Source organism: Gadus chalcogrammus, chromosome 3 (assembly GCF_026213295.1).
Source record: "Gadus chalcogrammus isolate NIFS_2021 chromosome 3, NIFS_Gcha_1.0, whole genome shotgun sequence".
In the NCBI taxonomy this organism is placed as follows: domain Eukaryota; kingdom Metazoa; phylum Chordata; class Actinopteri; order Gadiformes; family Gadidae; genus Gadus; species Gadus chalcogrammus.
This window is the reverse complement of record NC_079414.1, coordinates 28,468,906-28,484,392: the sequence shown is the minus strand read 5'-3', so window position 1 is coordinate 28,484,392 and position 15,487 is coordinate 28,468,906. Positions and strand designations below refer to the sequence as shown.

The 15,487-nt window shown below is 45.7% G+C and overlaps 1 protein-coding gene across 1 annotated transcript in view; it reads left to right on the top strand.

Annotated features, from left to right (window-relative positions):
- pkd1a (polycystic kidney disease 1a) overlaps positions 1–15,487 on the top strand; it is a 92,220-nt gene that overhangs the window by 491 nt on the left and 76,242 nt on the right. The window contains exons 2-4 of the mRNA XM_056587352.1: positions 11,729–11,800; positions 12,375–12,443; positions 14,609–14,680. Coding sequence (XP_056443327.1) covers positions 11,729–11,800; positions 12,375–12,443; positions 14,609–14,680 — 213 coding nt within the window. The remainder of the gene's footprint in view (positions 1–11,728; positions 11,801–12,374; positions 12,444–14,608; positions 14,681–15,487) is intronic.

Sequence of the window (15,487 nt, the reverse complement as noted above, 5' to 3'; positions counted from 1 at the left end):
CCTCATGTACAGGGACAACTATCTGTCTATCTATCGTATTATCTATCTATCATATTATCTATCTATCTATCTATCTATCTATCTATCTATCTATCTCTCTCTCTCTCTCTCTCTCTCTCTCTCTCTCTCTCTCTCTCTCTCTCTCTCTCTCTCTCTCTCTCTCTCTCTCTCTCTCTCTCTCTATCTATCTATCTATCTATCTATCTATCTATCTATCTATCTATCTATCTATCTATCTATCTATCTATCTATCTATCTATCTATCTATCTATCTATCTATCTATCTATCGTATTATTTGTCTGTCTGTATGTGTTAATTGGTTCTGTTTGTTATTTTACTATACAAGAGAACATTAGTATGCATAATCTATTGGTTTATGTTGTTCCTAATGTGTTTATCATGGTGTGTGTTGTGTTGTGTGTTCATGGGGTTTGTGGTGTGTTCATGGTGTGTTGTGTGATCATGGTGTGTGTGTTGTGTTATGTGATCATGTTGTTGTGCATGTGTGTTGTGTGTGCATGGTATGTGTGTGTGTGTGTGTGTGTGTTTTGTGATCATGGTGTTCGTTTTGTGTGTGTGTGTGTGTGTGTGTGTGTGTGTGTGTGTGTGTGTGTGTGTGTGTGTGTGTGTGTGTGTGTGTGTGTGTGTGTGTGTGTGTGTGTGTGTGTGTGAGTGAGTGTTGTGATCATGGTGAGTGTTGTGTTGTGTGATCATGGTGTGTTATGTGATCATGGTGTGTGTGTGTGTGTTGTGTGATCATTGTGTGTTATGTGATCATGGTGTGTGTGTGTGTGTGTGTGTGTTGTGTGATCATTGTGTGTTATGTGATCATGGTGTGTGTGTGTGTGTGTGTGTTGTGTGATCATGGTGTGTGTGTGTGTGTGTGTGTTGCGTTGTGTGATCATGGTGTGTGTGTGTGTGTGTGTGTGTGTGTGTGTGTGTGTGTGTGTGTGTGTGTGTGTGTGTGTGTGTGTGTGTGTGTGATCATGGTGTGTGTTGTGTGATCATGGTGCGTGTTTATGGGAGCATATATGTAGCAATTTTCAAATGGCAATGCAATTTGCAATTCAATAAGTCATCATTACATTATGCAATTGACAATTCATTATGCAATTTAAGAATGTAATTTGAAAATACATTATTCAAAGCGTATTTGAATATGCAAAGTGACAATGAAATCTTCAATTCAATTTGAAAAAGTTATAACAATAAAAATAGAATAACATTCTTTCACATTTTTTGAGTGCTTTTATTCAGATGTCCAATCTATACCCTAACCCAATCTCTAGCGCCCCGTGATGGCAATGCCCTTCGCCACGCTCCCTGTGTTTTGCATAATTCAAATGACATTTCAAGCCGTATAACTCTTTGTAAAAGATTTTGCAAAGTGCATTGCAAAAGATTTTGCAAAAGATTTGCAAAGTATATCAGCGAATCGTGTCTGGGCGGGACCTTCGTCACTTCCTCGTCAGCCCAACCAGTAATGGCAGGTTTATACTCCTCCGTAAAGGGCTGTACGTAGACACGGAGAGCCTGTCGGAGACCCTATCCGTAGCTTACATGCATCCAATATTTTTTAAATGTTACTTGCACCTTGTTTAGTTTGCACATTAAGGACCAATAAAACACTAAATAAGATTTGAAAAGCTTTTGAAGTTTATTTACAAAACCTTAGTAGTCATCATGTAAGATCGATCGGGCGGCAAATTGCCGCCCGGCAGATTGCAGAGTCGGAGTTGTATGCTCTGTTGTGTATCCTATCTCCCAGAGCACACACTCTATCACCTGCATCTGTGTCTCCAACACGATTTTTCTCCACATCAGCTGCTAAACTTCGGCGTGCAGCGACAATCTCCTCCATTGCTGACCCGTTACGAACGTAAACAAGGAAATTACGAGGAAGTGACCTAGGTCCCGCCCAGACGGGATTCGCCGATTCGCTTTGCAAAATCTTTTGCAAAATCTTTTGCAATACGCTCTGCAAAGAGTTTTGCGGATTTAAATGTCATTTGAAGTGCATTGCAATCACGGGAGTGCTACAGCTTTTACATTTGAATGAAGGCGCTCACATTCTTTTTGTTTATAACTTTTTCAAATTTAATTGAGGATTTCATTGGCACGTTGCATATTAAAGTACACTCTTAATAACGTATTTTCAAATGACATTAATAATTGCATAATGAATTGTCAATTGCACAATGTAATGAATTGCATTGAAATGCTTGAATTGCATTGCCATTTGAATTTTGCTACATATATGCTTCCATATGTGTTGTCTGTGTTTTGTTGTGTGATGGTGTATGTTGTGTTGTGTATCGTGGTGTGTGTTGTGTTGTGTGATCATGGGGTGTGTTGTGTTGTGTATCATGGCGTGTGTTGTGTTGTGTATCGTGGTGTGTGTTGTGTTGTGTATCATGGTGTGTGTTGTGTTGTGTATCATGGCGTGTGTTGTGTTGTGTATCGTGGTGTGTGTTGTGTTGTGTATCATGGGGTGTGTTGTGTTGTGTATCATGGCGTGTGTTGTGTTGTGTATCGTGGTGTGTGTTGTGTTGTGTATCATGGTGTGTGTTGTGTTGTGTATCGTGGTGTGTGTTGTGTTGTGTATCGTGGTGTGTGTTGTGTTGTGTATCGTGGTGTGTGTTGTGTTGTGTATCGTGGTGTGTGTTGTGTTGTGTATCGTGGTGTGTGTTGTGTTGTGTATCATGGTTTGTGTTGTGTTGTGTATCGTGGTGTGTGTTGTGTTGTGTATCGTGGTGTGTGTTGTGTTGTGTATCGTGGTGTGTGTTGTGTTGTGTATCGTGGTGTGTGTTGTGTTGTGTATCGTGGTGTGTGTTGTGTTGTGTATCGTGGTGTGTGTTGTGTTGTGTATCATGGTTTGTGTTGTGTTGTGTATCGTGGTGTGTGTTGTGTTGTGTATCATGGTTTGTGTTGTGTGAGGCCTGCCGGGTGCGGACGCTGGGTTTGAAATCGGCGCAGATTGAACTGCAGCCTGTGGACATGCGCAGAGCGTCGCAAGAGAACACGTGGGATCAATTAGCAGCAAACCGACAAAAGAAAACCTCTTTAAGCTTCTTTCAAACTCTTAAACTAACTTCAAAGTAACTTTAAACTAACTAGGCATCAACTAACTAACTTTATTACACTGCTCTTGCTTCTGCTGTGGAATGATCCGTTCCCTTGCATGGGCCTTCCTGACTCCCGGCTGTGTACTATTCTTCGATAATTGACGGTTGCTAAGCATATAATGACCGCTGTCAAGGAGAGTAGATTTTTCGCCTCTGATTGTGCCACAAACACACACAAGCTGTGTTTCCATCCCCCTGATTTTATGTGAATTTTGAAGTATGGAATCAGTAAACATTGAACACACAGGACTGACAACGGCCTTCCGATTTCATAACGACCGGCCATAGCAACCCTGCCGACATCAACTTGTAGCGTCAATATATATATATTTTTAAGCGTTTATATGCATAGACATCCTATATCATATATGATAAAGGATGTCTATGTTTGCATATCCTTTAATTATACCTAGTCCATTAATCCCTGATATATGGACGCCTACTAAGTGATTCCAGTCAAATTGTCTGTTCAGCCTTCAAAACGAGAGCTGGTACATTGTGGAAAATGCATTAAACTGTAATCAGAAAACGCGGTTACATGCCATAGACCCTATAGTATCTGTGGTATGGCTGCGACGAATTTCAAATGAAATATATGTACAATGTATCCTTTAAATACGTCCATGGAACATATGGCTAATGTGAATAATAGATACGGGTGGACCACTAAAGAGGTAAAACTTTTCCTTGATCTCATCGAAGAAGAAAAAAACATTACAGCTATTTTAGACGGAAAACAACGCAATTCCACTATGTATCAGGACCTAAGAGAGGATGTTATCGAAAGGATACGACAAGCCCTGGAATGTGTGTAGTTTTTCGCTCCAACCACTTGATGGACCGCACCTAATTCGAATTTCTTCTTTCAAATTTTCTTGAGATTCGCATCACCTTTTAGATGGAAACGTGACTACAGACCCATACTAATTCTTGGAGGCATGGACGCACACACACATACACACACACTCCCTCTTTTTGTCTAAAATTTGTTTTCTTTCTTTCTACTTGTGGCGTGTCTTTAAATAGACTAATTACTTCCTCCTCTCCTCCCCCCCTCTGCACATCTGGGATCAGCCTTGGAATCTCGATTCTCACACTTGTTCAGACACACTCACGCGCACAGGCACACACAAGCGCACATCCTCAAGCCAGTGTTTGGCTTCGATAACCTGGGAGGTGAGCGATTGACCAGCCAGACGTAAGGAGGATTTGTTGTGTTACCATAGCGATACTAACAGATGACATCACTCGAGAGCGCAGCCATGCCAGATGAGAGAGAGAGAGAGAGAGAGAGAGAGAGAGTCCCTCCCTCCTCATCTATGATGTGTTGGGAACATTAACTCTTCAGCGTTAATAACCGACTAAGAAATGTCCTCCGCACCAGCAGGTAGAAAATATTCTCTCTCTCTCTCTCTCTCTCTCTCTCTCTCTCTCTCTCTCTCTCTCTCTCTCTCTCTCTCTCTGTGTGTGTTTTTGTGACAGACGCACACATTACCGTGTGTATTTCCATTTAAAGCTAAGGGTTAGAACTAACCCTAACCCTTTATTTTAAGGTTAGAACTAACCCTAACCCTTTATTTTAAGGTTAGAACTAACCCTGACCCTTTATTTAAAGGTTAAGGTTAGAACTAACCCTAACCCTTTATTTAAAGGTAAGGGTTAGAACTAACCCTAACCCTTTATTTAAAGGTTGATTTCACGTGTAGAAGTTCTGCTTCTCACAGCCTGTTTGATAGTGTCCTCACTTCCCCTGCCCTCATATAACTATATATATATATATATATATAGATTGTATATATATGGAGGCCCAATAATCCAGATCCTGGAATGGTGGATATCGACGACTTAGAGGTCAAAAGAGGATCTCAAGCGCAGGTGGTTCAGGGGCGAGACGCCACAGGTCCAGGGCGAGACGCCACAGGTCCAGGGCGAGACGCCACAGGTCCAGGGCGAGACGCCACAGGTCCAGGGCGAGACGCCACAGGTCCAGGGCGAGCCCTGAGTGGACGGGCCCTGAGTGGACGGGCCCTGAGTGGACGGGCCCTGAGTGGACGGGCTGTCGCCTGGCTTCTGAAGCTGAAGGGTTTGCTTAAAGAGCTGAGAACAAAGAGAAAGGAACTGATTAAGTGAAGAAAGCAGAGTGGATAAGTGTAAGAAGACTTTCAAAGGAACAAACCTAATGATAATGTTTGGATTTTGAATAGTGAGTGAATAGTAATTGTGTGGTAATTCGGAATACATAGTTTTATTTTGAAGCTAATTTTATTGAGGATTTGTGTATTTTGCTTTTGAGAAGTAAACCTTTCAAACATCACGTCGTGGTCCCGTGAATTATTTTGTGGATGTTGGACAAGATATATGGTATAGAGTATATGGTGTATGGTATAGGGTATATGGTATAGGGCAGAGGTCACCAACACAGTGCCCGCGGGCCCCAGGGCGCCCGCAAGGACCACATGAGGCGCCCGCAGGCCTGTTCTAAAAACAGAACTACTTATTCTTGAACAACTCTTTCACAACCTTTTTAAGTCATTGTTGATAATTATTGTGAGAAATCATTAACATGACTTAATTAATTAACATGTCTTCACATAGATGAGTATCATTAATCATTAATAGTAATATATAACTAAAGGCAAACTGAGCAAATTTGTTATTTCAGAAGAGTGTATAGAACTGGGTGCCCGTCGTATGACTCAGTGCCCATGAAGTAGCTCACAGGTTCAAAAAGGTTGGTGACCCCTGGTAACGGGTATAAGGGTTAGGGTATATGGTATATAGAGGTATATGTCAAGGGGGAATACAAAGCATCCAGCTGCTGGAGCTTCACTAATCAGACCCAATAGATCCTACATATATCTATATAGTTATATAAAGTCATATATATAATATGTATGTATAGTCATATATATATAACTACTGGGAGCGTCACAAAGCCCACACCTCCGATTCATGATCAACTGGGAGTCATCACTCACCATCTTCATCATCATCATCGCCATGGGACCACACCTGGTCACAGTGGTCATGTGACCACACCTGGGTCAGTGGTCATGTGACCACACCTGGGTCACAGTGGTCATGTGACCACACCTGTGTGTGGTGTGTGTGGTGTCACACACACACACACACAAGTCCCTTAATGGAACAGTGAGAGGTGGAGCACAGAGGTGTTGATCAGAACAGCTAAATGTGCAGATGCGGTATATATACATATATATATTCTTCCACATTCGCAATGTTATGTATAGGACAGAAACATAATAGTTGACTTCATGTAAAGTTTGTTTATGTATCTTGAAAAGCACTTCAAATGTTATTTATTATTATTATTATCATTAACATTATTGGTTTTATCATTATCATTATTGGTATTATTATTTGTGTTCCCGTTTCTGACCTATCGTTCAGTCTGTTGACTGACAGGCAGGCAGGAGAGCTGAACGCCTGGTTAGGGTTAGAGAGCTGAACGCCTGGTTAGGGTTAGAGAGCTGAACGCCTGGTTAATGTTAGAGAGCTGAACGCCTGGTTAGGGTTAGAGAGCTGAACGCCTGGTCTAGGTTAGAGAGCTGAACGCCTGGTTAGGGTTAGAGAGCTGAACGCCTGGTTAATGTTAGAGAGCTGAACGCCTGTTCTGGGTTAGAGAGCTGAACGCCTGGTCTGGGTTAGAGAGCTGAATGCCTGGTTAGGGTTAGAGAGCTGAATGCCTGGTTAGGGTTAGAGAGCTGAACGCCTGGTTAGGGTTAGAGAGCTGAACGCCTGGTCTCAGTTAGAGAGCTGAATGCCTGGTTAGGGTTAGAGAGCTGAACGCCTGGTCTGGGTTAGAGAGCTGAACGCCTGGTCTGGGTTAGAGAGCTGAACGCCTGGTCTGGGTTAGAGAGCTGAACGCCTGGTCTGGGTTAGAGAGCTGAACGCCTGGTCTGGGTTAGAGAGCTGAACGCCTGGTCTGGGTTAGAGAGCTGAACGCCTGGTCTGGGTTAGAGGGCTGAACGCCTGGTCTGGGTTAGAGAGCTGAACGCCTGGTCTGGGTTAGAGAGCTGAACGCCTGGTCTGGGTTAGAGAGCTGAATGCCTGGTCTGGGTTAGAGGGCTGAACGCCTGGTCTGGGTTAGAGAGCTGAACGCCTGGTTAGGGTTAGAGAGCTGAATGCCTGGTCTGGGTTAGAGAGCTGAACGCCTGGTCTGGGTTAGAGAGCTGAACGCCTGGTTAGGGTTAGAGAGCTGAACGCCTGTTCTGGGTTAGAGAGCTGAACGCCTGGTCTGAGTTAGAGAGCTGAATGCCTGGTCTAGGTTAGAGAACACTCAAATCAGGCGTCAAACCAGTGCTTTAACAAACTTCTTACTGAAGTTCGTTCAAGCCTTTTCCTGATTGGCTGCAAGGTGGAAGTCCACTTATTAATTTGATCCACAGGCAAACGGATGTTAGTTGTCTGTTGATTGGCTGTCTTTTGATTGGCTGTCTGTTGATTGGCTGTTGATTAGATAGGAAAAGCCACCCTGTTGACAAATGTCCATGAATGTGATTAGTCGGATTCTAGAATAGATGTATATGATTTCTCAGAAACTAAGCTATAAACCCTGGGTCCTCTAGTCTTCTTCTTAGGGTTAGGGTTAGGCACTTTTTTGCTACGGGTCTGGTTATTATACGTGGAAATTCAAAAAAGACTCATCTTTCTCTATCTTTCTTTCTTTCTCAGTGTGCAGTGTGTGTATTCATATGGCAATGTGTGTGTGTGTGGTTAGGGTGTGTTTGTATACAGGATGATGTAGCATGAATGGGGTCAGCTTAGCTCAGGAGGTAGAGCAGTTTAATCCCCAGCTGCTCTTAGCTGAGTGTTGATGTGTCCCTGAGCAAGACACTTAATCCTAACTGCTCCTGACGAGCTGGCTGTCGCCTTGCATGGTTGACTCTGCCGTTGGTGTGTCAATGTGTGTATTAACCGATGTAAGTCGCTTTGGATAAAAGCATCTGCTAAATGCCCTAATTGTAATTGTAATGAATAATCACATATTTTTCTGACACAGAAACATCCTTACATGAACAAACATTATACTGGTAAATAGGAATAGGGCTGCTCTCTGTGTATAGTGGCTCCACGCACACTGTGTGTAAGTCTGTGTGTGTCTCTGCGTGTGTTTACATGTTTAAAATGGCATCCTTTATGGATTTATTCTATCGGACTGCGAGACATCAACGAACATACATGAACATACATGGTGATTCTGTCATCCAGAGCTGTGCTCTGTGATGGACAGCACCAGTACACTAGCTGGATTAAGGTTATGTAACCAACGGTTAATGTATCACTAACCAATGAAGTCATTAGTCTCCTCTTTTATTTATGTCTGTGTGTCGACAGGGGGATACATAGGAGGGCAAGTGTGTGTGTGTGTGTTTGTGTGCGGTTGTGTCTGTTTCTATGTGTGTGTGTGATTGTGTTTGGTCACATCTGTGTGTGTGTGTGTGTGTGTGTGTGTGTGTGTGTGTGTGTGTGTGTGTGTGTGTGTGTGTGTGTGTGTGTGTGTGTGTGTGTGTGTGTGTGTGTGTGTGTGTGCGGTTGTGTCTGTTTCTATGTGTGTGTGTGATTGTGTTTGGTCACATTTGTGTGTGTGTGTGTGTGTGTGTTTGTGTGTGTGTGTGTGTGTGTGCGCGTGTGCAGTGCGCAGTGCACAGCTGCCCTCCAGTTGGACAACAGACAGACCAGACTGCTGCAGCTGCTGGAAAAATGGACACATTGTTCCAGAGGGGGGGAGGGGGGGAGAGAGAGAGAGAGAGAGAGAGAGAGAGAGAGAGAGAGAGAGAGAGAGAGAGAGAGAGAGAGAGAGAGAGACTGTTTAGTGGGCGACGCCGAATAGACGGGACCACCTCCTCCACCTCCTCCTCTTCATGTTGGAGGGGGGGGGGTCCAGACCCCCTGCTGCTCTGATTCACTCCCCCTCACTCCCGCTTCACTCACCCTCACTCCCCTCCACTCCCCCTCATTTCCCCTTCACTCCCTCTAACTGCACTGTTGGAGGAGCCCAAGACTAAAGAATTTCCTTGCCAGCGAATGCTCTGTAATTGTTGTGCATATGACAAAAAAAACATCTTGAATCTTGAATCTTGAATCTAACTCCCCTTCACTCCCCCTTCACTCCCCCTCATCCCCTACCCTCCCCTTCACTCCCCCCACTCCCCCTTCACTCCCCCCACTCCCCCTTAACTCCCCCTCTCCCTCTGCCAAAGCAGTACAGAGTAGTAAACGGTGTAGTGTGTGTGTGTGTGTGTGTGTGTGTGTGTGTGTGTGTGTGTGTGTGTGTGTGTGTGTGTGTGTGTGTGTGTGTGTGTGTGTGTGTGTGTGTGTGTGTGTGTGTGTGTGTGCGTGCGTTCTCCCTTCTTCCAGCCCAGAATAAGTGGCACCAGACGGGCCATATAAGGAGTGGTTAGATCATCGGCCACACGTTACAAAAACACAACCAGATGTGTGTGTGTGGGGGGGGGGGGGGGGAGTGTGTGTGTGTGAGAGGGGGGCGACTGTGATTGTGTGTGACTGTGTGTGTGTGTGTGTGTGTGCGTGTGCGCGTGCGCGTGTGTGCGTGCGTGTGCGTGTCCCTCTCTAAAGCAGAACCATGTGTCCAAAGGTAGCAGAACAGGAGCCTGTTGCTAATAGCGGAGGTATCACAAGGCCATCAGACAGCCTTGTTCCACACACACACACACACACACACGCACGCACGCGCGCACACACACGCGCACACATCTACACAAACCTCACACACACACACAACTACACAAGCCTCACACACACACACATACACACACACACACACACACAAACACACACATCTACACAAGCCACACACACACAAACACACACACACACACACACACATCCCCAAAACCTCACACACACACACACCAATTTGGGCCGCTATTTAACAGTGTTACAGGTAGAAATCCAATGGGTTTCCCGTACGTGGGGTAACCAGGCATCCTATTTTGCCCGGACATGCCCCCTTTTTGAGACACTTGTGTGGCGGAATTTCAAAATCATCCGGGATTTTATTAAAGCCTCATACATGTTCACATTGAATTTGCGTTGCGTTCCTCTGGGTCGGTAAGAAAGGGCTGTGCCCTCCCCTACTCAGTTCTGTCCGCTTTGCATTGGTGGAAGTGAGTAGGGGGAGTGGTTAAGTAGAGCCTTCAGATTGGACGGTTTGACTTACTCAGTTACCGTCTTGTTTTGCATTTTTTTTTTTTACCATTATTGTTTTATAGGGACAAACATTAACAAATTTCTCCTACAGGAGATTGATAAAGTTCTATCTATTGAACAGAAAGAAACACTTGGTCATACTTTACACACTCTACCACAGTATTGGCCTACTGAATGCCTCAGATATATTTTCAGCATTGGACTGAATGTCACATAAATATATAATTATGTTTTTGCACGTTTGCAACGTTTAAAGTTCAGGGTATAAAGTTCAAGTATATGCCTCTACTTGTATTGGAGCCATTTCGAGGTATTTTGTGTTGAATATTTTTAAGTAAATATATTTTGAGTCTAAAGCTAAAAGTATGAGTTATGAATTATAAAGTGTATGAAATATTAATACAATTTTCATTCATATGTAGATTTATGCATTTTGTGATGATGTGATGATTAGTCTGTTGTGTCACCTGGGGAAGTAGGTGTGTCACGCTCTACCTGGAGCCTATTGGAGGCCCTGATATAGGGCAGGCTAATTACTGTTGTTCAGGTTTGGAAGGTAGAGAGCCAACCGTTTTCTGACCGCATTATTTCATATTATGGACACATTACTTTGCATTACTTCACATTATTTCGCATTATTGGACACAATATTTGACAGATTATTTTACATTGAAAAGCCCTTTTTGTACAATACGAAGAACCCTGTTTTGGCCGCAAACAGTTACATTGTTTGGAGTTTTTATGTTTAGTTATTTCCTGGAAAGTCAACCGGAGTTATTGCTTAATAAATTAATCAACACCAAGTTAAGCACTCTCTGTGTGTGCTTCCCAAGAAATGTGTGTCGGACTACCTCTGCCTCAGGAATAAATAGGGCGAACAAAGGGTTTGCCACTTCAACTTGTATTGCTTAAGCCAATAGCCTTTTGAGGCAGTGTTTTCTCTGAATATTAGTGTTAGTGGGCAGGAGGGGGGGGAGGACCAGGGGGAGGACGGGATGGAGGGGGAGGAGGGGGGGAGGACCAGGGGGAGGAGGGGGGAGCTGAGTGGCGGAACCCTAGGCTGGGGCGGGGGGACACACAGGGGCTCAGAGAGGGTTCTGGGACCCCTGGAACGGGGACCCCCTGACCCATCTATGTGTGTGTGTGTGTGTGTGTGTGTGTGTGTGTGTGTGTGTGTGTGTGTGTGTGTGTGTGTGTGTGTGTGTGTGTGTGTGTGTGTGTGTGTGTGTGTGTGTGTGTGTGTGTGTTTGGCTGTGTATGTGTATGTGTGTGCGTGTGTGTGTGTGTGTGTTTGTGTTTGGCTGTGTGTCTGTGTGTGTTTGGCTGTGTATGTGTGTGCGTGTGTGTGCGTGTGCGTGTCTGGGTCTTACATTGATTGGCTGATCCATTGTGATCCTTTGCGTTTCAGAGATCTGTCAAAGAACCACATCTCCTCTCTGGACCCCGGGCTCCTGGAGCAGCTCTCAGACCTCAGGGAGCTGTGAGTATCACACTCACACACTCAACACACTCTTACTCAACACACTGATACCCAACACACTGCTACTCAACACACACGCACCCCCTGCACACGCAGTCCTCACCAGACAACCTGTTGAATTATGTTATCTGTTACAATCTGAAGTATCGCTGGTTGTTGAGGTATTGTTATTGATCGCAGGGAGCCTCCATCACCTCCATCCCTCATCGCCCTCTCTCTGTCTCTGTCTCTCTGTCTCCCTCTCCCTCTCTCTGTCTCTGTCTCCCTCCCCCTCTCTCTCCCTCTCTCTCTCTCTCTCTCTGTCTCTGTCTCTCTCTGTCTCTGTCTCTCTGTCTCTGTCTCTGTCTCCCTCTCTCCATCTCTCTGTCTCTGTCTCTCTGTCTCTGTCTCTCTCTCCCTCTCTCTCTCTCTCTCTCTCTCTCTCTCTCTCTCTCTCTCTCTCTCTCTCTCTCTCTCTCTCTCTCTCTCTCTCTCTCTCTCTCTCCATTTCTCTGTCTCTCTCTCTCTCTCTCTCTCTCTCTCTCTCTCTCTCTCTCTCTCTCTCTCTCTCTCTCTCTCTCTCTCTCTCTCTCAGGTATCTCCAAGGCAACAGGATCAATGTTCTCCCCAAAGGAGGGCTCTGCTGCGGCCTACTGTCCATCCTGTTAGTAGATCACTGAAATCACCGCCCTGGAATCAGACCACTGACCTGGAATCAGACCATTAACATCAGTTACCTGGGTTCAGTCCACTGACATCACTGACTGGGAATCAGCCTACTGACCTGGAATCAGATCACTGACGTCTCTGGCCTGGAAACAGATCACCGACGTCTCTCACCTGGAATCAGACCTCTGACCTGGACAAGACCTCTGACCTGGAATCAGACCACTAACATCACCGACCTGAAATCAGATCACTGACATCAATAACCTGGAATCAGATCTCTGACCTGGAATCAGACCTCTGACCTGGAATCAGACCTCTGACTTGGAATCAGACCTCTGACCTGGAATAAGACCTCTGACCTGGAATCAGACCATTGATATCACTGACCTGGTCCGAGAAGAGGGCATTGACAGAGAGAGCAGAATGAGGAGAACGATTATGTTTCAGTATATATTGTGGAAGAGCAGGAGAAGAGAAAGTCTGAGTGATGATTAGTGGATCCAAACGAGTAGGACAGTGTCTGGTTCAGTCGATACTAAGCACTAATCATCTGCAGCTGGTTGCACCAGCAGAACGTAATGTCCCACTTAGGCTACGTTGAACGTCAATCACCCAAACGTTCGACTTTACACTCTACTAAAAAAATAGCAGTTGCACCAAGCAGATAGTTTCAACGTAACACTAAGTTATAACTTATCTTTTACACCTCCCCTCTAGCTGGTGTAAGTTCCATACTAACGATAAAGAACCGTTAAAAGAAAAAAACGTAAAAAGATTTCAACACTAATGCAGGGTAAAGATGGCTATTCGTTTTGAGCAATGGGAAGAGGAGTTTCAACGCGGTTTGCGCCGGGAACGGATTTATTTATTATAAAATCCGCCATCAAATAGCTTAACCTCACGCCTATACCGTCCAAGCATATTTTAGAGAATAAATGACTGAAACTGTTTTGTTTGCCCTCTCATTTGGGTGCTAACGCGTCTTCACTCGGATAAGGTGGAAACTTGCCAGTATTTCCTGTTTACATTGTTAGCTGTCAATGATTGGCTTGAAATTACCTAAACGTCATTAAAAGCGACACTGGTACAATTTACGCACTACCAGTAACGTTACAACTTAAGTTATGGTGGTGCAACCAAAATTTAGAACACCTTTAGTTTGACACTAGCTACGTCGAGCGTAGGGTTACGGCGGACTTTACACCTGAACTTACGATCGGCTTTACGTTCTGCTGGTGCAACCGACTGCTGGTCATTGTGTTAACGATGCTTCATTTCTCCGGCCGTTAAAATTCAACCCTAGTGGTGTTAGGGTTAGGGTGGTGTTAGGGTTAGGGTGGTGTTAGGGTTAGGGTGGTGGTAGGGTGGTGTTAGGGTTAGTGTTAGGGTTAGAGTGGTGTTAGGGTTAGGGTGGTGTTAAGGTTAGGGTGGTGTTAGGGTTAGGGTGGTGTTAGGGTTAGGGTGGTGTTCGGGTTAGGGTGGTGTTAGGGTTAGGGTGGTGTTAGGGTTAGGGTGGTGTTAGGGTTAGGGTGGTGTTAGGGTTAGGGTGGTGTTCGGGTTAGGGTGGTGTTAAGGTTAGGGTGGTGTTAGGGTTAGGGTGGTGTTAGGGTTAGGGTGGTGTTCGGGTTAGGGTGGTGTTAGGGTTAGGGTGGTGTTAGGGTTAGGGTGGTGTTAGGGTTAGGGTGGTGTTCGGGTTAGGGTGGTGTTAGGGTTAGGGTGGTGTTAGGGTTAGGGTGGTGTTAGGGTTAGGGTGGTGTTAGGGTTAGGGTGGTGTTAGGGTTAGGGTGGTGTTAGGGTTAGGGTGGTGTTAGGGTTAGGGTTAGGGTGGTGTTAGGGTTAGGGTGGTGTTAGGGTTAGGGTGGTGTTAGGGTAAGGGTTAGGGTGGTGTTAGGGTTAGGGTGAGGGTTAGGGTAAGGGTTAGGGTGGGGTTAGGGTGGTGTTAGGGTGGTGTTAGGGTTAGGGTGGTGTTAGGGTTAGGGTGGTGTTAGGGTTAGGGTGGTGTTAGGGTTAGGGTGAATGTGCTGAAGCCATCCCACTTCTCATAATGATAAACAGACACAATGTACACCTCCCCTCCCCCCTCCCACACATACGTGCTAAAGATGCTAAATTTGCTAAAGTCAAAAGCATGACCTTTGAACTCTGTTTAAATTCCAACAGTGATCTGAGCAACAACCAGATCAGCAGCATTGAGTGGAGGGTCTCTGACGGCCTGTGTCACCTGAAACAGATGTGAGTCTATTGGTTTAAGAGCCCTAACCCTAACCCTACCCTAACCTTACCCCTACCCTAATCTTACCCCTACCCCTACCCTAACCCAATCCCTACCCCTACCCTAATCTTACCCCTACACCTACCCTAACCCTACACCTTCCCCTACCCCCCTACCCCTACCCTAATCTTACCCCTACCCCCACCCTAACCTTAACCCTACCTCTACCCTAACCCTAACCCTACCCTAACCTTACCCCTACCCCTACCCTAACCCTAACCCAAACCCAATCCCTACCCCTACCCTAACCTTACCCTAACCCACTAACAAGTCCGGATGTGGTCGATGGGAACACATCAACATAACGATATAATAAAGGACACATCAACATAACGATATAATAAAGGACAACCATCTCCCCCTGTCTCTCCCCCCTCAGCAGTAACCCTCCCCCTGTGTCTCCCCCCTCTCCCCCCTCAGTGGTAGCCCTCCCCCTGTGTCTCCCCCCTCAGTGGTAACCCTCCCCCTGTCTCCATCTCTCCCCCCAGTGACCTTAGTGGTAACCCTCCCCCTCTGTCTCCCCCCTCTCCCCCCTCAGTGGTAGCCCTCCCCCTGTGTCTCCCCCCTCAGTGGTAACCCTCCCCCTGTCTCCCCCTCTCCCCCCAGTGACCTCAGTGGTAACCCTCCCCCTCTGTCTCCCCCCTCTCCCCCAGTGACCTCAGTGGTAACCCTCCCCCTCTGTCTCCCCCGTCTCCCCCAGTGACCTCAGTGGTAACCCTCCCCCTGTCTCCCCCCTCTCCCCCAGTGACCTCAGTGGTAACCCTCCC